The sequence below is a fragment of the Indicator indicator genome, chromosome 7 (genome assembly GCF_027791375.1).
Source record: "Indicator indicator isolate 239-I01 chromosome 7, UM_Iind_1.1, whole genome shotgun sequence".
Lineage (NCBI taxonomy): Eukaryota > Metazoa > Chordata > Aves > Piciformes > Indicatoridae > Indicator > Indicator indicator.
Genome location: NC_072016.1, coordinates 2,803,968 through 2,829,132, shown reverse-complemented (window position 1 = coordinate 2,829,132; position 25,165 = coordinate 2,803,968). Strand labels below are relative to the sequence as shown.

The 25,165-nt window shown below is 46.0% G+C and overlaps 1 protein-coding gene across 1 annotated transcript in view; it reads left to right on the top strand.

Annotated features, from left to right (window-relative positions):
- The first annotated feature begins 3,614 nt into the window (after positions 1 to 3,614).
- The window catches only part of GRK5 (G protein-coupled receptor kinase 5), a 120,857-nt gene continuing 99,306 nt past the window's right edge, over positions 3,615 to 25,165 (top strand). Inside the window, exons 1-2 of the mRNA XM_054382311.1 lie at positions 3,615 to 3,645; positions 3,917 to 4,012. Of these exons, the coding sequence (XP_054238286.1) occupies positions 3,615 to 3,645; positions 3,917 to 4,012 (127 nt within the window). The remainder of the gene's footprint in view (positions 3,646 to 3,916; positions 4,013 to 25,165) is intronic.

Sequence of the window (25,165 nt, the reverse complement as noted above, 5' to 3'; positions counted from 1 at the left end):
AGAGCAAATGATTCATCAGGCAAGGCTGCTGCTTTGGGGAGGGGGGCCACAAAGGAGAGGAGAGCACACTGGATTGATCACAGTGGTAACAGGGGAGTGCAGAGCCCCTCTCCAGGTCTGATGGACATTTGGTGTCGGAAATACATCGCCTGGCAGAACTCTATCGATACACATCATACATCAAATGGACTTTTAAGGGCCCCTGGCCCGGCTTAGCAGAACTATTTGGTCTCTGAACAAATCTCAGAGCTGTTCATTTAAAGTAAAGGGCTTTAAATGCTCTGTGCAGCTTGATGCTGCTCTGCTCTGCTCTGCTCTGCCCTGCTGAGACCACACCTGCAATACTGTGTTCACTTCTGGGCTCCCCAGTTCAAGACAGACAGAGACCTGCTGGAGAGAGTCCAGGGGAGGGCAGCAAGGATGCTTAGGGGACTTGAGCATCTCCCCTGTGAGGGGAGACTGAGAGCCCTGGGGCTGTTTAGTCTGGAGGGGAGAAGAATGAGAGGGGATTTGGTTGGTGTCTCTCAATATCTGAGAGGTGGGTGTCAAGTGGAGGGGGCCAGGCTCTTTTCTGTGGTGTGCACTAATAAGACAAGAAACAATGGATACCAACTTGAACATAGAAGGTTTCACCTCGACATGAGGAGAAACTTCTTTACAGTGAGGGTGATGGAGCACTGGAGAGGTTGTGGAGTCTCCTCTGGAGACTTTCCAAACCCACCTGGATGTGTTCCTGTGCAGACGGCTCTGGGTGATCCTGCTGAGCAGCCTCTCTCTCTGTCCCTTGATAAGAGCAGTGTGAGCCTCTGCAGTGGGAGAGGCAACGGGCAGAAGTGAGAGGCACATGTGGAGCTCTGGGAGCTGGCAGCCTAAGGAAGGGATACAGCTATCCAAATTCAAACCCTGTGGCTCTCAAAGGGGGATCATTCTGGTCTGACACCAGCCCAGCTGTTTCTCCCTCTTTCCTTCCCCTCCCCTTCCTTCCCATCCCTCCCCCAGTGCTAGCAAATATATACTTAATTCCCTTAATTCCCTTGGAGGTTTGACATCAAGGCATACAACTCAAAGTTTACAAGACAAATGAGTGTGAGGAAAAACATGAAGCAATAGTTGAAAATGCAGCCAAAGAGAATGACTGGCAAAGAGGAGGAAATGAGAATTCCTGGAGGAAGGATTATTCCTCAGAGGGGGGTGTGAAGGGGTAGGGCAGAGAAGTGTAAGTATGGTGGGATAGGGCACAAGGGCAGGAGCACAAAGGAAGAGGAGGGGTGAGTGGAGATGGCAGTGTGGTAGGCAGGAGCAGAGCAGGATTGCAGGAGTGGGCTTTCAGGATGACAGAAGTCCATGAGGACCCTTCATGTTGCTGAATCCAACCCCTGCAGTTGCTGGTGACCACAGCAGAGCCATGTGTTCCAGGAGCTGGTGAACAGATAATTGCAGTGCTCATCCCAGCCCTCAAAATGCTTCTCAATGCCTCATCTAAGACCTTCAGCATGCAAGACCAAGTGTTGTATGCTGCAAAAAGAGAGCAAGACAGCCTCTGGGGTACTGTGGGTAGAGGGATGGGAGGGAGATGACTTTAGCAGCAGTGTTTGGGAAACACTGAAGAGGGGAGGTTGAAGAATCATTCAAGGAGAGCTCTGCAGTGACAAAACCATTGGCCACCAAAAGTAAAGGAAGAAAAGATGAGACACAGAAGGAGCACTCCTGGCCTGAGGGCCATACTGTGTAATCAGAAGCACCCCACAGAGAGCAATACTTCACCATTTTTCTTTGAGGCTTGTGTTTTCTCTGTAAGGGTCTGCTACCTTTTGAGTCAGTGCTCTCCTAATTTAGCCTGCAATATCATGTAGTACCCAACACACCCTCAGTCTGCAATTGTGACTCTACCAGCCCCTCTACAGAATTAACTCAGCTCTGAATTAGTCATTTGACGTGCCAGTGCATGTAAAATAGACCCAAGTGAATCAGATCTTGTGTGCAGGCACTGAACTGCAGTAAATACAGGACTGGGAGGATCTCAGTCTGCATCTGGGCTTTCATCTCTGGAGGGATACTCTTTCTCCATTAGCTACACAGGCTCTCCAAGCAGGATAGGCACAGAAATGAGCTGGGAATGAAACCCCCAACACCACACCTGCTGCCTTCTGCAGCGGTGCTGATGTGGCAGCATAAAAAGGTAAAGGTCATCAGAGAGAAATCCAGGTGAGGGACAGAGTGGAAAAGTGCCTGATGACAGTAAAAAAAAAAAAACAACCCAAAAGACAAGAAAAATGTGAATATGTCTTCCTAGGATGAGGTGCTTCCAATCTGAGTGCCCATCTAGCAGACACTGGGGAAGAGCACGCACAGCATGTCAGCCTGCATTAGCCTTCCTTGGGCTGAGAAGCCTAACCCCCTAGGCAGTGTCTCATCTGCTGAGCCCAGCAAAGTGAGGTGTGCTGCAAAAGCTACCTTTGCTGCTTGGAGCCCAGTTCAGAAGGCATTCCTCTTGCAAGCAAGGAGGAGTGGGCAAAAGGCAGGCCCTCAGATCTGTGATGCTCTGGTGACAGCCATGTCAGTGCCCAAGTGGTGAACAGGTTTGCCCAGGGAGGTGGTGGAAGCCTCATCCCTGGAGGTTTTTACAGCCAGGCTGGATGTGGCTGTGAGCAACCTGCTGTAGTGTGAGGTGTCCCTGCCCATGGCAGAGGGGTTGGAACTGGATGATCCTTGAGGTCCCTTCCAATCCTGACAATTCTATGATTCTGAGCTAGTTTGGGCTCTGAGCTATTAAAGCAGGCAAGCAAACATGCAAGAAGCAGGGGAAAGTGATTTTGCACTGGGGAATATAAATGCAAGGGTTTGGCACTCTGGTTTAGGAACTGCAATAGAAAGGTCCAAATTAGATGTGGGAGGTTCCTCTTAAAAAACAACCCACATGGGTTTGCTGCAGTGTTGACACAAACCAGAACACAAACATGTACCTGAGAGTGGAGGGGGAGAAAGAACTGAAGAAACTAGAGGAAGAGGAGGGGGGGGAAGAGATGGGGAGGTGGAGTGGAGGCAAGAGGAGACAGTAAGTGTGGGCAGCATGAAAGAGTAATACCAAAAGCAGGTAGCCAGGCTGGATAAGCTCAGGGGTGGCAGTCAGAGATGCCAGTGATGCCTGCAGTGGGTATTTATGAAGGGATGTTGATGAAGGAGAGTTCATCAGTGTGGAGGGGCTGAAGATCTTGGACCTGGTCCTGCCAGAGCTGTAGGAGGGTTGTTCAGCTTGAGGACAGTCGAGTTCAAGAAATCTTGGGGATAAAAGAACCAAAGAGATATTCTCTCTTCCTGAGGATGTTACTGCAATTTTCTCCTACTGTTCTCCTCCTATGGAAGCAACAATGACCAGAGTGTGTGACATCAGCTGTAATGTCATGTTGGCAGTGATGTGATGTGATGTGATGTGATGTGATGTGATGTGATGTGATGTGATGTGATGTGATGGGAGAGGGGGGTGGGTGAGGAGAATTGGATTTTAATCTTCAGTTTCCAACACTTCTTTTGGAATGGAATTAGGGCTCATCCCAAAACCAGGAGGCAATTCAGGCTGAAAAGATGTGAGCTGTAATTTTATAAGATTGTTTGACATGCACAAAATGTTCGTCAACTGGGGTGGAGGTGATGTTGGAGATGCTCAGTTCAGTTCACCACTGTCATCTGAAGTGGATCTGGTGGTCTGCAGACCTGAACTTCCACCTTTCAGCAAGATGATCCTCTGTCAGATGGTCTGTTTCAGCCCAGACAAGCTCAGGAATTGATATGTACACCTTCACACGATGTCTCAACTTTAATTCTTGGTGATGTCTATAAGAACAGTGACTGGTCTGGTATACTCTGGATGAGGCTGTGCTCCCAAAGAGATCTAATCATAGTATTTCTTTCTCTGCAGGAGGTGGAGGGAAACGCAAAGGCAAAAGCAAAAAGTGGAAGGAAATTTTGAAATTCCCTCACATTAGCCAGTGTGAAGATCTGAGAAGAACAATAGGTAAGAGCTTTTCCCTTCTTTGGAAGTACTGCATAAATAAAGCATGCTGCCAGAACTCATTCAGCAGAACAACATTCAAGGTACTCATCAGTAAATGGAACCAGTTTAGAGATGGGCATGCAGTGCATGTACCTCCCAGGAGCTGCCATGCAAGCTCAACACTACCTGCTTCCTATCAAGGACCCAACTTGATAACATCCACAACTGTACTTCAGGTAGTGTTTTTATGGGACAAGTACATTATTTATTTATGTATTTAAGTTACTTTGTTTTATCAGTGTGAGCCAAACACTGCAGATTTGGAAGGGATCTTCCAGTGGCCATTTCCATAAAACAGCATTTCTCCCACTCATACCTGCCAAATGTCAGCATTCTTTTGACTAGCACCTTGGTGACCAAGACTGGCAGCTAGCTCCTTCCATGTGTCCTGCCCAGTGTTACTGGTCTCACCACAAGTGGTTAACTCCAGCAACTGAGGCTCCTTTTCTCCCTTGCACTGACATAAAATCCAGCCACTGGCAATGAATGAATGAAAGGCAAGAAACTCATAACAACTGAGATAACAGGCAGCATAATTTTTCTGACTTGGGTGAGCTCCTGGGCTCTGAGTGACAGTGCCCTGGCACTATTTGCAATGGAAATTCATAGCCTGTTTATGCAAAGAAAATATGTGGAATGTTTTGGAGCTCTATTCATGGTCTCATTCAGTAAATTCTACTTCCCTCATCTTCTGCTGGAGAGCTAAAAGGAGGTAAAGAAAGGAGGGGGAGAGAGGAGAAGAGCATAGGTTTACCCAGCTTATGGCCACTCAGTGAACGCATCAACCCTGGAACCATCAATCTCTGAAGGTGCAGAACCTGCTGGGAAAAAAAATCTGACTTAATATATTGTAATTTGCATAGAGAAGTTTCACTGTTGTTCCATCAGCCTTCGTTCCTGCAGGGGAAAATAGCACCAGGTGAAATGTTTGCTTTTTGCACAAGTGTCATATCCTAAAACAAGTGGTCTTACAAAAAATAGTCTGCCAGTGATCTCTGTTGCTGAAATGAGGCTTCTGGCAGTTTATTTTATTTTATTTTATTTTTTATTATTTTATTTTATTTTATTTTATTTTATAATTTTATTTTATTTTATTTTATTTTATTCTATGTCAGCTTTGTCCCAAATGTGCTCCGTCTTGCATTTTTTTTTTGTGTGGATGAGTTTCTGAAGAAACAAGGCAAGAGCCACTGTCAAAGAAGCACAGAATTTGTCAGGGCTGGAAGGAACCTCAAGGATCCAGTTCCAGCCCCCCTTCCATGGGCAGGGACACCTCACACTGCAGCAGGTTGCTCAGAGCCACATCCAGCCTATCCTTCAAAACCTCCAGGGATGAGGCTTCCACCACCTCCCTGGGCAACCTGTTCCAAGGTCTCACCACTCTCATGGGGAAGAATTTCTTCCTAACATCCAGTCTGAATCTTGGTGGATTTGGCTTCAGTGCAGAGATTACCTGTTGACTGGGAATGTGAGCAAGTGGCTGGGAAATGAGGTCCAGATCTTTGTTCTGATATTTACTGAGTGGCTTTCCCACTGAGCTGGATGTGATTACACAAGGCATGAAGCACTGCTTAGCCTGGGTAAGGTCATCTGTCCTTGCCAGCTCTACCATTTTTCAGTTCATGGAATCACAGAATCATAGAACATTAGAGGTTGGAAGGGACCTCCACAGATCATCCAGTCCAACCCCCCTGCCAGAGCAGCATCACTTAGGGTAGTCTGCACAGGAATGCATCCAGGTGGGGTTGGAAAGTCTCCAGAGAAGGAGACTCCACAACCTCCCAGGGCAGCCTGTTCCAGTGCTTCACCACCCTCACTGTAAAGAAGTTTCTCCTCATGTTGAGATGAAACCTTCTGTAAGTTAAGCTACCTGAGACTGAAACATTCCAGACGAACAGACACTGTATCTAAACTTCTTCCTCGTGCAGGGATCTGACACAGCTTGGATGAGCCAGAGGCTGTGAGTCTGTAGCATTGAGTTGATTGCACATGATTGATCTGAGGTGTGCAGGGTGGATCTGTTGCTCATGCAGGTCCATTGCACTGGGCTCTGTGTGGTTCATGGCATCCAGGGACAAGAACTGGTTCTTGCAGTCTGGCCTGCTTCTTTTACTCTCTCTGTCAAGGAAGAATAACTCCCTTGACTTTAACTCAGTATCGAAGTGTCACAATATATCAGAGGTTGGAAGGGACCTCAGGAGATTATCAGGTCCAACCCCCCTGCCAGGGCAGGATCATCTTCATTTAGTATGATCTGCAAGTCCTTTAGAAGGATCTCAGGATTTCAGGCAACAAGGTGTCTCCACAGGTGGTTTTGTGAGGGAATGTACTGAATCATCTCTCTTGAACCATCAGCTGAACTTGTCTGTGGCTTGCAGGGGATCCAACTGCTCAGTGGGTCTGCCCATTGGTCCCTCCCCTATCATCTCTTTAGCCCTTTGGTCAGTGCCAATTAAATTACATAATGAAAGAAACCCCAGAGAGTGTTTGTTTGTTTTTGTTTCTGTTTTTTTTGTCTCTCTAATTTCTATGGAAATAGGCAACCAGCAGAGAAGAACAACTTTAGGAAGGAAAAGACTACAGCCTCAATTCAATATGTTTAGAGATCAAGACAAATAGTGGTAGGTTCTGCTCATCACAGACCTCTTTGCTGCGTGTCTGCCTCCCAGCACTTTTGGTCAGACATAGTCTTACCACTTTGCCACATGTTAGGAAAGAAAAGTCACACCGAGTCTTAGAGGGTTGCATGAACTGGAGGACCAGGCTGTTGAGGTTTTCTTTTACTCCTATTTTCTGGATGCTTTCCAAGGGCCTCTGTGGAAAAGCTGGAGGCAGAGCTGGGCTGGAGCTTTTGGTTTAGAGCAGGCATGGACTGCTGTGAAAGCAAGGCACAGCTTAGCTGAATGCAGTCGTAAGCCACGGATGGAAAATGCTGCTGCTGCTGCTGCTGCTGCTGCTGTAATTGTGGCAACACAGCCTACATGTGTGTGCAGATGCCCACGTTTTGGTGTACAAACCTGTGTGCTTCTGCACCCCACTAAGGGGTACTGAAAAGAGTCTTGTGTCTTAAAAAAAAAAAAAAAGTGTAGTGTGAAAAGAAACCTGTGAAAAACAGGAAGGCTGAAATAAACCAAGGGTCTGCGACCTGTGTTGACACAATTATGACTCAGTTCATACCTTTTGGTTCTCTCTGTGTTTACAGGAGGCTCTGTGTTTGACTATCCATCATCTGGTGTCTTACTGAAAGTCTGGCTTAGTAAAGCCCTTTTTATCCCCTCCTCCTTATGCATAGAAACAAAAATCAAAACACCCAAGATAAAACCCCTGGATTTGGATAAATAAACAAACACTGGAAACATCTTTATTCAAAGTGCCATTTAGACAAAGGACTATTTTTTGGGGTTGCTCTTAAAAGCAATTTCTTTTCTCCTTTCTTTTTTGGCCAAAGTATCACAGTATCACAGTATTAGAAGTTGGAAGGGATCTCCAGAGATCGAGTCCAAAGCCCCTGCCAGAGCAGCATCACTCAGGGTAGTCTGCACAGGAATGCATCCAGGGGGGTTTGGAAAGTCTCCAGAGAAGGAGACTCCACAACCCCCCAGGGCAGCCTGTTCCAGGGCTCTGTCACCCTCACTGTGAAGAAGTTTCTCCTCATGTTGAGCTGAAATCTTCTCTGTTCAAGCTTGTACCTGTTGTTTCTTGTCTTGTTATTGCACACCACCCAAAAGAGCCTGGCCCCCTCCACTTGACACCCATCCCTCAGCTACTGATAGACATTGATCAGATCCCCTCTCAGTCTTCTCTTCTCCAGACTAAACAGCCCCAGGGCTCTCAGTCTCTCTTCAGAGGGCAGAGGCCCTAGTCCCCTAATCATCCTCATGGCTCTCCCTGGGACTCTCTCCAGCAGATCTCTGTCTCTCTGAAACTGGGGAGCCCCAAACTGGACACAGTATTGCAGGTGTGGTCTCTGCAGGGCAGAACAGAGGGGGAGCAGAACCTCCCTAGCCCTGCTGGACACGCTCTTCTTGCTGCACGCCAGCATCCCATTGGCTCTCTTGGCCACAAGAGCACATTGCTGTCCCATGCAGAACTTGCTACCCAGTAGGACTGCAGGGTATGCAGCACCTTTGTCAGGGAAATTCAGTGGCTTTCATTGTGTGCTAATTAAACAGGCAAGTGGAACAGGGATGCTTGGGCTCTGGGAAGATTGATGTATATGCTTGTATAACTTGAATGGCTAATGTATGTTTCTATCTGCAGCCCTCTTTCTGCCTGTGTTTAACTGTATTCAATTTTTACCTTTCCTGGTTAATATTTGCATTAGTGACCCTTTCAACTGATGAAAACTCATGTCTGAGACACTCGTGGTGGTGACTCATGTGATGGGTACTGCTAGTAGATGGTGTTCTGCTAGCTTTACAATTCCAGCCTGGTACCCCATGTATCAGTATAGGCTGGGGACTGACCTGCTGGAGAGCAGTGAAGGGGAAAAGGACCTGGGGGTCCTGGTGGATGGGAGGGTGACCATGAGCCAGCAATGTGCTCTTGTGGCCAAGAAGGCCAATGGCATCCTGGGGTGGATGAGAAGGGCTGTGGTTAGTAGGTGGAGAGAGGTTCTCCTCCCTCTCTACTCTGCCCTGGTGAGACATCATCTGGAATATTGTGTCCAGTTCTGAGGCCCTCAGTTCAAGAAGGACCTCTGGGAACTGCTTGAAAGAGTCCAGCACAGAGCCACAAAAATGATTAGGGGAGTGGAACATCTTCCTTATGAGGAGAGACTGAGGGAGCTGAGGCTCTGTAGCTTGGAGAGGAGGAGCCTGAGAGGTGACCTCATTCATGTTGATACAGATGTGCAGGGTGAGTGCCCAGAGGCTGGAGCCAGGCTCTGCTGGGTGATGCCCAATGACAGCACAAGGGGCAGTGGTGGAAGTTGAGGCATAGGAAGTTCCATGGAAAGAGAAGGAAACATTTATGTTCTCACTGTGAGGGTGACAGAACCCTGGAACAGGCTGCCCAGGGGGGTTGTGGAGTCTCCCTCTCTGGAGATATTCAGAACCCACCTGGATGCATTCCTGTTAATCTGCTCTAGGTGATCCTGCTCTGGCAGGGGGGTTGGACTGAATGAGTTTTTGAGGTCCCTTCCAGCCCCTGACATTCTGTGATTCTGTGAAAAGAGAGATGGGAGGGAAAAATAGCAAGGCACAGCTTACAGGAGCCCTGCATTTGACAGCAGCGCAGCAGGAAGAGATGCCACAAGTTAGGGATACCCACTGATTTCAAGACCATCAGTAAACAAAAAATGGAAGAAAAAGTTGTCATTTTTAAAGGCCAGAGCAACTTTTTTTTTTTTTATGATAAAAGATTCTGGATGCCTGTAAATGTTTCTCAGTGATGCAAAAGGTTCTGTTGGTTAAAAGGTTCTGTTGGTTAAAAGTGTGGAATTTTTATTTATTTTGCTCAGACCCATTCTGTGCTTTTTTTTTTTTTTTTTTTCCTTCCATAAAAAGCCCCCAAAAAACCCAAACCTGCTTGGGTGAAAGAGTTGATTATTCTGATCTTTGGCAAATTTTCTTTCACAGCTGTCCAAATGCTATGTAATAAATCAAGATTTATTTTTATTTTTTATTTTTTCCCCCCATAGATTGAAGCCTGTGGGGAAACTGCCCCAGAATGTGCCTGATGGTTGTTGCACAGAGTGATTTCCTGCATTATTGCAGAAAACTTTTAACTCCTTCAACGAAGCCATTTCTGCTTCTGCATTGTGCTTGGGCAGAAGGAGAGGTCAGAGGGTTTCTCCTGTGAAATATTTCTGTTCAGGGAGGGTTCACAGTCAGAAAGATCAGCCCCATTAATATAAATTTTGGAATGCTTGGTTTGAAAAGAGGTAAAAAAAATCCTGCCTGTGCCATTTCACTTCTTAGCTGAGGCAGTAGAGCATGGAATTCTTAATCCCAGGGTCGTGGGTCATTAGGAAAATTTTTTTTTCATGGAGAGAGAGGTCAGGCATTAGAATGTGCTGCCCAGGGAGGTGGTTGAGTTGCCAACTCTGGATGTGTTTAAAGGTGGTTTGGATGTGGTGCTTGGGGCTATGGTTTAGGGGATATGGTTTAGGGGTGAACCTTGTAGAGAAGCGTCAATGGTTGGACTTGGTGATCCTGAGGGTCTTTTCCAGGCTGAATGTTTCTGTGATTCTGTAAAAAGTACCTTGGGCTTCCAGTTCTGGCAGGTTCTTTTCAGGGTTGTTAAAAGTGTGAGAAACACTTTGTAGAGGTGGTGAGCAGAGTAAATGGGACAAAATCAAAGCCGCACAGTTCACATGCTCACTCTTCCCAAGAGCCAGCACTTTTTGTCCCCCAGCTTCTTTGGCATTGTACCTTTTCAGACAGGATCAAGACCTTCACCTATGCAGGATATTTTTTCAGTCACTTTGGGCTTTATCTACCTGAAGACATCTTGATGGTGCAGGGTCTGCAGTGGGATTCAGACCTACCTAAATGAGCTTTTCTGAGCTGCCAGCGTGGGTGCTGATAGCAACCAAGATGCAGCAGTGTGGACATCAGTGACAGAGAGAGGCTTGAGTATTCATCCAGCTTCCTAGAAATGCTTTGCAGCCTGCACTGAGCTCCATCCTGTGGCAGAAAGACTGCTACTATACCCTGGTTATCTCATTAAAGAGAGCTTGGACACCTCTGCTCTGCTCCTTGATGCTGGGACATCTTTCCTAAATTCCCACCAGAAATTTAGGGGTTCCTTGGCTTCTGAGGTTTGCCAGCACTGCAAGGAATAAATGTGTGGGTGAGGGACCTTAGAGAAGAAAAGGGCCAGTTTCTAGGCTTACTCACAAGGGAAGCTGCCTCTGTGACATCAAATGACAACATCACAGGGTAGTGTCTCTGTGGCACTCTGCCCCACCTCAGCTGGGGATGGTGTCAGACCCAGGGAGTGTCTCTGCTCAGGGAATAGAGATGTAGGCAAAGTACAGGGTATGTGCAGATCCCAGACTCTGAGGCTGTGTGATGATGTCACTCATAAAGCTCAGGCACTGAAACTAGGAAGAGAAGGCATCAAAAGCCTGGCCTGATTAAAACCATGAAGAAGTAGACAATTTCCTTTCCACCAGTTTCTTCAGCTCTGATGTTTACAGTGATTAAAAAGCAAGGTTTAGAAATGTAATCATGAAGCCAAGGAACAGGTCAAAGGAAAGAACTGCAGCTTGCCTTCCACTATAAATCACAGAATCACAGAATGTTAGAGGTTGGAAGGGACCTCCACAGATCATCAGGTCCAACCCCCTTGCCAGAGCAGGATCACTTAGGGTAGTCTGCACAGGAATGCATCCAGGTGGGCTTTGAAAGTCTCCAGAGAAGGAAAGTCCACAACCCCCCAGGGCAGCCTGTTCCAGGGCTCTGTCACCCTCACTGGAAAGAAGTTTCTCCTCATGTTGAGATGAAATCTTCTATGTTCAAGCTTGTATCTGTAGTTTCTTGTCTTATTAGTGTGCACCACCCAAAAGAGCCTGCCCCCCCCCCACTTGACCCCCACCCCTCAGCTATTGATAAACATTGATCAGATCCCCTCTCAGTCTTCTCTTCTCCAGACTAAACAGCCCCAGGGCTCTCAGTCTGTCTTCACAGGGGAGATGCTCAAGTCCCCTAATCATCCTCGTGGCTCTCCATTGGACTCTTTCCAGCAGATCCCTGCCTCTCTTGAACTGGGGAGCCCCAAACTGGACACAGGATTGCAGGTGTGGTCTCAGCAGGGCACAACTGGTTATAACTTCTGTGATTGTCTTGCAGTATCAGTCTAAGCACTACACCTAAGGGTGGTCTCATGTTTTTTGGCTAGAACTGGAGTTTGAGGTTTTGAGAAATGTTTGGGTTTGGTTTTCTTTGTTGGTTTTGTTTATTTGTTTGGTTTTGTTTGGTCTGGGGTTTTGTGTGTGTGTTTTTTGTGTTTTGGTTTAGTTTGTTTGTTTTGCTTTTGTGAAAAGCATCAGCTGTCCTTGGATAAAAACTTACATTTTTCCTGGAAGTGGTTTTTCAACAAGTAATCAGGACTCCATGGTATGAAATAACAGCAAGGGAAATTGTCTCCTCTTTCCTTTCCAAATGTGTAGGCACACAGGTAGCTGTGTTGGGAAGATGCTGGGGGCGGGGGGGGATGTGCATACAGCTAGAGCTGAGTAACCACCATAGAGCCCTACAACACCTCTGGGAGGAACTAGGTTTTCTGCAAACCTGGGAAGTGGAATTAGTGGAGTAGAAAATACTACCTAGTTAAAACAACATCTGTATCATTGCTAGACTGTTCATTGAAATAATGTTTCAAGAGAAATTAGCCTCAATTAAGAACCAAGTGGATAAGCACATTGGCCCACAGATAATTTTTCGTCCATACAGGGAGTCCCTTTCAATTCCATTGACACCAACCATAGCTTGGGTTTTAATTCAGCAATCAGAATTTTGCCCTGTATGAAAATAATTTTTCCCACACTGGTGCCCTCAGATGGCTGCACCATAAGATGTATTTCAGGTCACCATCACAACAGCAAACTGAAACCTTGGTAGTGTTCTTGCATCACCCAAGTGTCAGCTCCTCACCCAGGTGTTTGTAGCCCAAGCAGCCTGTGCTTAGAATGGTCGTGGGGCTTCCATTGCAGGGAGTCAGCATGGTCCCTGGGGTCACACTTCCTGCACCAGGACTCAAGGATTAGCTGTGCCACTGCAGTGGGGATAGTCCATTTGAGGCTGGAGCAGTACCTAACAGTAAATCTCCCTGGGTGAGTGGTCCTGCATGGTGCTTGTCTGCAGGGCAAGTACAGAAAGGGCATGGATAAAAAGGAGCCCAAGAAAGGCTGCAAGCAAAATGCTGTGGATAGGATTTGTTGCTCTGGAAAAAGTGATGTGGATTTTTTTTTATAGCATTAATGAAGAAAAAAAACCCCTCAAACTGATGTATTTCTAAAGAAGAAAGAGAAAGCCCTTTCCCTCGACATTCCCCATTCCCACTGTTCCCTTCCCCCTCACTTTCTTTTTCCTTTCTCCTGCAGCAGACACAACTTTCCCCTCTCTTCCCTGAGCCAAAAGGTCTCTGTTGCTCCTTCAAAGTACAGCTTATGCAACCTTTCCAGCGTAGACCTTGCCTTCAGCAGTACCCTGTAGTTTCTTGGATCTGACATGCTGTCCCATATCATGAATACATCTAAATTAAATTAGATCCTCTTCAGGGGCAGGAGCTGGCCGCATGATAGAAACTGTTCCAGCACATGAAATGATACAGCTGACGTCAAAACCATATTGTTTGTTTACAAACCCACAGTTGGTTCAGTCCCTTTCTTTAAAGCCCTTCAGCTTCAACTATAATTCTACCATAAACATAGGTTTCTAGTGCCCTAATGATGGACAAACAGAGCGATGTTTGGTGCCCTTGCAAGATTAGCTGCATCCAGTTTATAGCGATGGGTGGAATTGAGAAGGGTTGGGTGGGTTGTTGGTTTGGGTTTTTTTTTCCCTTTTTTTTCATGCCATCACAGAAAGCATGTGAAAAACAAGCTGTTTTATACATCTAGTGAGACTCAAGACTAACACTGGGAGAACAGGCTGCTTGCAGGCTGCTGGTACTTGACAGCTTCCAGGACGGGAAGGGGAGGCAGGGGAAATGAGTTGAAATGATCTCAGCCCACATTCTATTTACAGAATTTATTTCATAAGGCTTAAGCCATTAAGCATTACCTTGGCAGTGGCAACCAAGAAGGAGGTTGCTCTTCTGCATAAAGAGCAGGCAGCAAATCCACATCTTACCAAACAGTGAGTCCACACCTGTCAATGTTCAATAAAAAGCCTCCTAAGGAGCAAATATCATCACTAAACCTCTTTAGGAACAAATATTATTCAGCTGGACTTGGTGATCCTGGGGGCCTTTTCCAACCTGAATGTTTCTATGATTCTGTGATTATCACTAAACCTTTTTAATTTGTGTCAAAGGCTGAATTTGATGCAGTAAATTGGCCTTTGCAAATTAAGGAGGGAAAAAAAAGAATTAAAAATGCCACAACACACTGAATTATTTCCAGAAGTTCTTACAGGGATATGTAGAAAAGGAATTAGAAGAAAATAGATCCTTTTAACAGATCCATTTCATCTCTCACTGAAAATAGAAGCAGATGTTGTGAGCTGCAGGGTTTTTCATTATCTTGTTAGGTAATATGAGTCATTAAGGCTAATTAATACTTAGGCAGAGATTTGAAACAGTAAAATTCTATAGAAGTGCTCAGGGGTCCTGTTAAATAGTAGTACTTGGTTGTTAAGGAAATTTATTTTAGAACCAATTTAGCCTTTGCTGGATATGGGGGAATGAGAGGTAGAGCTACACTTATGATAAAAACTTACTCTTCTCCCTGCTGAACTCACTTTGTCACTTTGCCTCTGGTAGTGATGAGAAGATGGCAGGGGAAAGCAAGCCTCTGGTTTGGCTGATCCTGTTCAGCTCTGCTGGAGACAGTGAGCAAAATTCCCTTACACTGAATTGCACAGGAGCCCTCTTACAATGAAAAAAGGGAACTGTGGGGAGGGAAAAGAGGAAAGATCATAGAATCAACAAGGTTGGAAAAGACCTCAGAGGTCATCAAGTCCAACCTATCACTTAGCACCTCATGATTAACTAAACCATGGCTTCAAGTGCCACATCCAATCCTTTTTTGAACACCTCCAGGGATGGTGACTCCACCACCTCCCTGGGCAGCACATTCCCAATGGCAAATTACTCTTTCTGTGAAGAACTTTCTCCTCACCTCAAGCCTAAACTTCCCCTGGCACAGCTTGAGACTGTGTCCTCTTGTTCTGGTGCTGGTTGCCTGGGAGAAGAGACCAAGATGCACCAGGGCTGCATTGTAGGGATGCTGTGAAGTGTGCTCATGGGATGAGAAGACTGAAATCCTGTGTTTGAGGATGCACTCAGGCTTTTGGGGAGGGATGGGACTAGCACTGTACTCAGCACTGGTCAGGCCACACCTTGAGTACTGTGTCCAGTTCTGGGCCCCTCAGTTTAAGAAAGATGTGGAGTTGCTCGTACATGTCTAGAGAAGGGCAACAAAGCTGGGGAGGGGTCTGGAGCACAGCCCTGTGAGGAGAGGCTGAGGGAGCTGGGGGTGTTTAGCCTGGAGAAGAGGAGGCTCAGGGGAGACCTCATTGCTGTCTACAACTACCTGAAGGGAGGTGGTAGCCAGGTGGGGGTCGGTCTCTTCTCCCAGGCAACCAGAAACTGTCTCAGGCTGTGCCAGGGGAGGTTTGGGCTGGATGTTAGGAAGAAGTTTTTCCCATAAAGAGAAATTGGCCATGGGAATGTGCCATGGCCACCAGGGAGGTGGTGGAGTCACCGTCCCTGGAAAAAATAAACCTGGATGAGGCACTTAGTGCCACGGGTTAGTTGATTAGAAGGTGCTGGGTGGTAGGTTGGACTTGATGTTCTCAAAGCTCATTTCCAACCTGGTTAATTCTGTGATTTTGTGATTCTGACTTAAATTAATGCTTCTCAAGGAGAATCACTTCTTTGGAGTAGATGGTGGAGGAAGTATTATTTTGACTTGGCTTCAGCTAGGGATTACAGAGGCCTCTAGGATTTTTCTCTTTTATTTCCTCCTTCCATGCCCTTCTTTGGTGGAAGAGGAGCAAGGGGAAAAGAAACGTCCTCTTTTTCACTTAAAACCAGAAACTAAGTGGTAGTCTTAATTTATATGAAAGCTACCAAAAGTCCATAAAATACTTTTGGAGTGAAGGAAGTAGGCTTTTTTGAATATCTGCAAAACAGAAAAGCAATCCTGAACATCTTTGTTTAGTTTGATTTCCATCTTTGCAGCACTTCTTGTACTGTCTGCAGCAAAGTGCACTTCTTTGGCACGAGATGCGCTTCTTCCTTCATCTTCATCTGTGCACTTCAGCTCCACTGCTTGAGTTACCTTTTCCTGACTGTGCAAATGGACAATAAAATTAATATAAATACAGTATTTCCACTTAAAACACTACAGAAGGCACTGCAAATTATTTTATGGGTTGACAGAGTTGGGATTCATTCTCCTTGCAATTCCATATCTGAGGAGAGACTGTAGATAAAGGGCCTTAGTGCAAATCTGGCTTGTTTTGATCCCAGTGCTCCTGTTTTCTGGCTTTCCAGAAAGAGAGAGGTTGAGAAGTATTAGGATAATCCCATACATAACTTTTAATTCTGGTTTTAAGACACAGTGTGGGTGAATTCACCTGGGAAATGTTAAAAGGCTGATTTGCTGCTGGTGTGATTGAATCCCTGAAGCCACTGAGAGATTCCACCCATGTAATCAATACAGGCAGCTTTGAAAACACTTTGGAGGTGATAATTGGAAATACTTCTCTGTGCTCTGTCGGTTGGAAATTGGGGCACAGCCCTGGATTCTTCTAAATATTGATATTAAAATAGAAGCCCCACTTGGCAGTGTTAAAGCAGGAGTTAGGAGACTGTTTCTGAATAGAGCTCCTGGGCATGCCAGGACTTTTATTTACTTATTAATCACATTTTTTGCCATGCTAAACCGATGCCAGGGAATTCTAAGACAAGCAAAATAAAATATTCTCTTCTCTAAACTGTGGTTTCTTAGCTGAAGTGATGGAAAGGATGAGTGAAAGTTCAGTGCAGGGAAGGGAAACAAAATTGCAGAGCAAGATGATAAAATGCAAACTATGAAAAGAAGAAGAAAAAAAAATCTCCTGAGTTTGGGAAGGAAAGTAGGCTGGAATTAGGTTTTGTTGAAGAATCATAGAATCAGTCAGGGTTGGAAGGGACCACAAGGATCATCCAGTTCCAACCCCCCTGCCATGGGCAGGGACACCTCACACTACAGCAGGCTGGCCAGAGCCTCATCCAGCCTGGCCTTAAACACCTCCAGGGATGGGGCCTCAACCACCTCCCTGGACAACCCCCTCCTGGAATTTAGGTAAAGTTCAGTGCAGAAATGGCTAAACAACTCCTGTAAGCCTTAAAAAAAATATATGTTATGGACCAAGACATTGAAGTCGCGGTGAAATTTACAATATTAAGTAAAATGTGAAGGTTTTGACCTTTCCAGAGAGTAATTGATTAATTCCACAGGATGGGTAGTCTCTGTGGTATTTAACAATCTCTGTGAACAGCTGCAAACTTCTTCCTACCTGCCAGATGCAGCATCCTCTTGCACTGCACCAGCATTAGGTTTGCACAGTGGCACCCTGAGGGTCTCCTCATGTCACGCTGATTTTCTGAGCTCTAGCTTGGACGAGTCAGGACAAGGCAGCGTTGACAGATTGGTGAAGGCTGTTCTCATGAGCAGCAGGACCTGGCTCAACTACACATACGTATTTGCAATGTTGAAACAGCCCTCTGTAAGTAAGTGCTTGCAGGCTTTCATAACTCCCAGTTCAAAATACTTTTGGCATTTGTAAACATGGCTTATGGAGGGGGAAAAAAGGGTTTGAGCACAGAAAGAATTTGGTGTAAGTCACTTGAGAAGTATCCTGATCAGTCCAAACAAACAATATCCAGCACTTGAGTACCACATCCATTGCCTTTGACCTTTCAGCATAGGTATGGTTTGTGACTGCAGCACTCTGAGCCCCAAGATGTTACAACACCCTGCAAAAGCACAGCACCAACTCAGAAACACAAACCAGAAAAGCCTGTGGTGGGGAACTTACTGAATAGCACAGAACGTTAGACTTTATGCAGCAAAGTGTGATGGATTCGTGCTGATCAGCACTTCAACAGCCAAAGGCAACTGGCAGCTGTGCCACTGCAAGCAAGATTCTTTTCAGATCTCTTTGGCTGAACCTGCTAAGCCTTATCACCAGTAATGGGATGGGAAAGACCTCTGTGCTGGTGAGCCCCACATGGGAGGGAGCTAACCTGTCCCTGAGGTGGGAACGGGCCAGCACTGTTGGTGCTTAGAGGTCTCTGTGTGCCCCAGGTCTGTGCCCAAGGAGGCTGGAGAATGGCAGAGAGGAGAGCTGGGGGTTGGCAGGGGGACAGCTGTAAGTAAATGAGGGTACATCCTCTTTGCATAGGCACTGGTAGTATTGCTGAGCCCTGTACTGATTGGGAGAGGAGAAAAAAGCCAACATGAAAAGAGGAGCAGTTAAGCAGCTCTTGTGCTTAGAGTAGACCTCGTGACTGTCCCTAGCTCCATGGAGAGTTTTTTTTTCCTCCAAGGTAGAGACTCTTTCCTTCTGAGGCTGCTTTCATCCCTGCCCAGAAGACTGTGGGTGTCCATGGGGCGCCATAACCTCATTATCTTCTATGGAAAAAGAAAAAACCAAAACCTTCTAAAAATATTGTCTATGCCAGTATTGTCTATGGCAGTGTGACTATGAATCAGTGGTCAGAGCTGTGAGGGAGAATTACAGCCTTTGCTCCCTGTTCCTTGCCGGGGACAACCCCTGGTCCTATGACTAGGACTAATGTCTCTTTTAGAATCTGCTTCAAAGTCTCCTCAGGGGCCACAGCCTTTCTTACGAGTTAAAAATCAACTTGATTAGGTAAGATCTGAAGGAGTGGAGGGCAGCAATGCAAAGTTTCAAGCTCTGCAGAGGAGCTGCCAACGCAGAGGTCACACAGGGCTGTGGTTACTCCCACTGCACGCTGCAATGGGCTTCATACATTAGTCCAGGCTGGGATTACAACAGAGCCAGCACAGAGAGAGGGAAGACACAGATCCACCCTGTTGCCCTGTGGTCTTCTGGCACTAGCCTCTGTACCAAATCCTAAAGGAGCTTTGATGGAGACCTGCCATCCTGGTTCAGGAAAAAAAAAAAAAGGATAGGATTTTACTCACAGTAGCACCGATGAACCACATGGAAAGTGACCATCACCCAGCATCCATCACTAGTAAGCTCCTATGGACTGCTTGAAGTCTACAGAGAGATCCAGAAGTGCTCAATGTAACTCATATGATAAGCAGGGTGCTCCTTTATTCTCTCTTTTCTCATATGAATCATAGAATCATGGTTTAGTAGTCATGAGGTCTTGGGTGACAGGTTGGACTCTGGTGATCCTTGAGGTCTTTTCCAACCTTATTGATTCTGTGATTCTGTGAATCATAGAGTCATAGAATTGTCAGGGTTGGAAGGGACCTCAAGGATCATTCAGTTCCAACCCCACTGCTGTGGGCAGGGATACCTCACACTAGATCAGGTTCCCCAGGGCCTTGAAAACCTCCAGGGATGAGGCTTCTACCACCTCCCTGGGCAACCTGTTCCAGTGTCTCACCACTCATATGGTATGAGACTAGCTGAAAATTTTTCCTTCTCCTCACCCTAAGGAGAGATGATGTGTTTTTCCCAAGCCCCAGTGATTTTAGCTTTCTGTCTCACTAGTTGCTGGGAGTGATGCTGCTAAATCATGTCTCCCAAAAAGCCATTATCCTTTGTGTAAATTAGCTGATGGCTTCCTTCTATTGATGCAAGTCCAAACAATGTTTTAGCTGGCAGAATTATGTGGAATTCTGCCTCATCTTTTTTTTTTTTTTTTTTTTTTTTTTGTCTCCCTCACATCAGCAAACTAGTATTTCCCTAACAAGTTCCCAGATCTGGAAGTTTTCCAAGGTTTCCCTTTTTGGTAGGCAGCAATAAAGAAGGGAATCTCATCTTGCTGCCAACTCACCCACTTACAACATGCATTGGGGAGGGTTAAGAAAGCCTTTCCTTTGACTGCCTCAGAGCAGAGAAGGCACTGGGAGTTCAGCTGGAGACTGCCTGTGACATACACATCATCAAGACTTGAGTCAGTGAGAAAATACACCCCTTTGAATTTCTTCCTCCTTTTTTGCCTTTCCTTTAAGTGAATTTAAGTCCTGGTGACAGGTAATGCACCCTTGAAAGAGAAATGTTCTGTTTGTCTCCTAGAGAGGTGCAGTCTGATTTCCCTCTCTCTGCTCTGGTCCCTTCCAGAGTGAAGGTACAGCAGCATGAGAGAGAATGTTTCAGTGCTCATGATCTCTTTCAGTCTTGGCTGGCTCTGCCAGCCTGGGTGCTGGTTGTGCTGGTGGGTTTTGCATAGCTGTGGGTTTGATACCAGCTCAGCTTCCCAACTGCCAGCATAAGCTGTGTTACTTGCAGCTCCACAAATGCCATGCCAGCATCTGTTTCTTATCCTACAGTGATTTGAGTAATGCACATCTCCAGCTGTCTTCTCCTTCCTTCCCAGTTTCAAAGCACAATGTGTTGGCTTCATGTGTGGTTGTGAGATGCATTTCCAGGCTATGCATTCCCTACACAAGGCAAAATTGGTCAGGGGGCTGCAAAATTTGACATGAACTGTCCATGCCCTCATTCTCCAGCATGATCATGCATCAAAGCAGAAGAAATCCTCAGCTGCAAGGAGTCCTACAGCTTGTGGAATGTGTTAATTAAACAAGCATCTCTGGACGAGGTAGAATGGTAGAGGACCTCTGCAGATAACTTGGCAGCTCCCTAATACAGTATTCACGGCTTCAAGTCTCTCAGGGGAAAAAAAAGCAGCAATTGAACAGCCTTTATGGAGGGTTTTGAAAGCCCTGCTTTCCAGTAGGAATGTAATTGAAGAAGGCTGTGAAGGCCTTGGAAGCAGTGCTGCTCAACAAGCAGAGGGAAGATTAAATTCCAGTGCTTTGTTTGGGGCAAATTGCTGACCTTTGTCTTCAGCATTAAGCCCATCTGAAGGAAACCATTCCCTAGCATACAGCAGAGACGAGTTGCTTTTGCTGGATTCTTTCCTGCATACAGTGTAGTAGTTTAATGTGAATATGGCAGGAAAGGAGGCAAATTGAAAGTATCATTCATTTTGAATGGCATGATGTCAAAGGTGATTTGTTTTAAGGAGCTAGAAGGCAGAGGGATCAGTGTTAATATTTTAAGTGGGCACTTGAAACAATCCCTTAATGGACTTTATTCTCCACCACCATGACCCCACCCCCAGCTTTTACAACTGTAAGATCTATGTTTCCTGATATTCTCTCTTTTTTTATTCATTGATAGACTTTAAAACCTTAATCAAAAGAATTTTACTCATCAAGTAACAAAAATCCTCTCTCTCCTGTCACACAAAGTCAGTAACTGTTTGTTTCTTCAGCTCAGTAACCATTTCCCATTCTCTTCTCTGGGCAGTCTCAGTCCAATTTCTACCCACTGAGTCAATGTCTCAAGGCACAACCTCTTGCTGCCATACTACAACTAAGCATTTCCTAGAGTAGCCTTATAATTTCCCAAAATTTCTCATCCCACCCCCTGAGAGCCTGGGAAAGCAGATGGACCCTACAGGATGCCCTGGAGGTCACCAAATCCAAGCTGCTAGAGCTGAAGTGGGGAAGTGCATTCCAAAGGAGACAACCCTTCCACCAGGAGTGTTTGCAGCTTGGACTGCTCTCCAGCCCACACCACTGAACTGATGTTGAGCTCTTCAAGTGATTGCAAGTGAGGTGGCCTGGGACAGGGAGGCAGCAGCTGTCTGGTATTTAGGTTGTTATGGCTCTTGGTGTTTTCCACTTGAGCTGGAACTCAGCTAGGTAGTGACAGTCATGGGGACCCTGTGCAGCATATGTCTCAGGGCACATGGGAAGAAAAATCCATTGAAAAGCCTCCTGCTGCTCTCAGTTATCTGAAAGGGCAAATAGCATGTGGCAAGGCAGCAGAGCCATGAATCACTGGGGAAAGGTCCATATTCAGGTGTCAAGCCCACAGTTTTCTCATCAGTCAGTCATAAGGAGAAAACTACTTGGCAAATCCAACCTGAGTGACAAAACAGCCCCCTTGGATTTGGCCCTTCATAAGTGCTGGCTTTTTCCTTGTGTTTAAGCAAATCACTTTTATTTCTCACCTCAGGCTGATAAACTTCAGATATGGCCCTTAATCGTATCGGATTGGCAGCCTGCCACTCAGCTGCCTTAGAGCATATCCAGTGCTGTCCAAATGCCATGAACCTTCTATCCTGTTGAGTGATGTGGATCTCCCATGGAAGTCCCTGGGGTCAGAGAATTGTTGCTTTAGCATGGCTCTGCAGCTTCTGTGGCTGAAGAAGGGGAAGGCCATGTGGTCAATGTGCTGTAATAAATATAGCTGACCTATCTGAAAGAGCTGCTGTGGACAAAGAGTTATCTGTGGCCTAGAGGGTGTTACCAGTCAAGACAAGGAATGTGTCCTTTGGGTCATATTCGGACCTAGAATCCAATGGATTGGGGTTAAAGGGTCTGAGAACGTCAGCTATGGCCATGGCAAAAGATCCTGCTCTAATTCGAGGCAATGGGAAGTGCATTCCCAAGCTGCCAGGCAGCATGAGGCTGAGATGAGTACCAAAATGTAATGCCACCACGAAAACACATCTTCAGGAGGCAAAACCACACAGAGAAGAACCAGCACCACAACAGGCAGTCTGGTTTTGTGCTGGTGGAAGCACACATGATCTCTTGTTTGGGTAAACAGAAGCTGTGTGCCCAGGGCCCTTCCCAAGCAGTCCATGAACTGCAGGTGGTTTAGTGCAGTGTGCATGGAAACAGCCTGCAAAGAGTGTAAGAGTGGCAGCACAGGCTCCTGAAGAAGTAGCAGCAGCAACTAAGGGAGCTTTTTAGTCTGGAGAAGACTGAAAGAGGGGATTTAATCAGTGTTTATAAACATCTGAGAGCTAGGGGGCAAGAAGGAGGGGACAGGCTCTGCTCCCCTGTGATAGGACAAGGGGCAATGGATGGAAACTCCAGCACAGGAGGTTCCATCTCAACATGAGGAGGAACTTCTTCACTGGGAGGGTCACAGAGCACTGGAACAGGCTGCCCAGGGAGGTTGTGGAGTCTCCTTCTCTGGAAACTTTCAAGACCCATCTGGATGTGTTCCTGTGTGACCTGTGCTGGATTCTATGGTCCTGCTCTGGCAGGGGGGGTGGACTCAATGATCTCCAGAGGTCCCTTCCAGACTCCTAACATCCTGTGAACCTGTGAAGGACTTCACCCAAACTGAAGATGGGCATGCCATGGTGTGTCATGCTGCTCCCTGTTGCAGCTGGGGTAGCCTAGTAGATATTTACTCTCTTATTTCATGGTGTTGATCTATTCTGCTTAAGCAGAGTGCTTACAAAGTAGATTTTACTTGGACCTTCTGGTCTTTTAATATGCAGCAAGTGAAACTTCTGCCACTAGTAATTCTAGAGAAAAGATATTTTAAGGCTTCATGTCATGTATTTCTTATTATTTAATGACCTATTGTAGCTCTTTGAGACCACTGCTCTTGCCCAGAACTCAGCTGCCAACTACAGGGAGAATCATGGGATCCAAAAATGAAGTCAACACCTTCAATAAAGCTGAACTGCTGTAGAGCTGTGCAGCTATGATGTGATACCAGACACAAGAAATAAAAAGTGATCTGTCTTAACTGGGGGCAGTAACAAACTCAGACTTTGTTACTGCAGTTTCTTACCTTCCTTTCATTTGAGGAACCCAAATAGATTCCAAGTGAAATATGCAACCCTGCATGGAAAATTGAAATCTTGGTAAGCAAGGTCCTGCCTTACTAAGCTTTTCAGAGTCTTTGGGCCCCTCTGAATACAGGCTGAAGGATGCAGAATGGTTTGGGTTGGAAGAGACCTTAAAAATCATCTAGTTCCAGCTCCCTTGTTGTGGGCAGGGACATCTTCCCCATGATGTATTTCAGATGATTTCAATTACTTGATCACAGAGATATGTGATGACTGGGGTGAAGAATACAGGAAACTCTGGTAAGAAACTGAGGAAGATCACAAGTTAAAAATGCCAGACAGGGATCCTGAGTTGTGGGGGGAAACAAAACCCCAAAGGAACAAACCATTTGAATGAAATGAATTGTCTGATCTGGAGAACTCCACAGTTTCACAGTTCCAAATGAGCTCCATGGACTTTTTATGAATTCTTGGAGTGTCCTGCAATGTTTGTAGGAGTTCTCACAGGGGAAGTATCTGAATAGAGAAACGTGTCCATTGCAATACCTTCAATCAGGCTGTGCCAAGGGTAGGACCAGGTGACACAATGGATGAAATCAGATGAGAAGGCTCCAAGGAGACCTTATTGTGGCTTTCCAGTATCTTAAGGGGGCCTACAAGAAAGCTGGGGAGGGACTTTTTAGGGTGCCAGGTAGTGATAGGACTGGGGAAAATGGAGCAAAAATAGAAGTGGGTAGATTCAGATTGGATGTTAGGAAGAAATTCTTCCCCATGAGAGTGGTGAGACACTGGCACAGGTTGCCCAGGGAGGTGGTGGAAGCCTCATCCCTGGAGGTTTTTAAGACCAGGCTGGAGGTGGCTCTGAGCAACCTGATCCAGTGTGAGGTGTCCCTGCCCATGGCAGGGGGGTTGGGACTGGATGAGCCTTGAGGTCCCTTCCAACCCTAACAATTCTATGATTCTATGCTGCTAACACAGCACCTAAGGCCAAGTGAATGCTGTCTTGGGTCTGCTTAGTGAAAAGATCATGAAATGGAAGCAGATTATTCTGTGCCAGAGCCAGGTCTTGCCACCCTTACTGATCTCATTGGTCTTGATTGGTAAGAATACCAAACCCAGTTTTCTTAATTGTGCTAGAAGTGTTGTTTTCTGTCATATCTTTGCTGACGTGCTGCCTGTACTTGCACAAGCTGTTTCTGTTGAACAGTGTGGATGGCTTCTGGGGAAAATAAGGCAAGCCAGCCATAGTCTCCATGTTGACCATGTGATTCAAAAGTGGTTTGGCCACTCCTGCAAAAAAAAGAAGAAGTAAAATTGTCCAGGTCTTTGGCAGAGAATAAGGTGACAACCTTCCAAACACCCTAATTTCCTTTCATTTAAAGCCTGACATCCAAAAAATGAGGAGGCTGTCGTCACATTGTGAGTGAGTTCATTTGAGAGCATCATGGCACACACAAGGGCCAACAGAACAGGGAGGAGGAAAAGCCTTTTGCAGAGAGGGTTCATTTTCTTTTTCCTCTGGGACCCTCCAAGGCAAAATAAGCTTGCTTTGATTCACAGCATATGTTCTTCAGGTGCTACTGTACCACACTTGACAGTTGCAGCCAGGGTCAACTCACAGAGTCACAGAATCAACCAGGTTGGAAGAGACCTCCAAGATCACCAAGTCCAACCAACCACCCA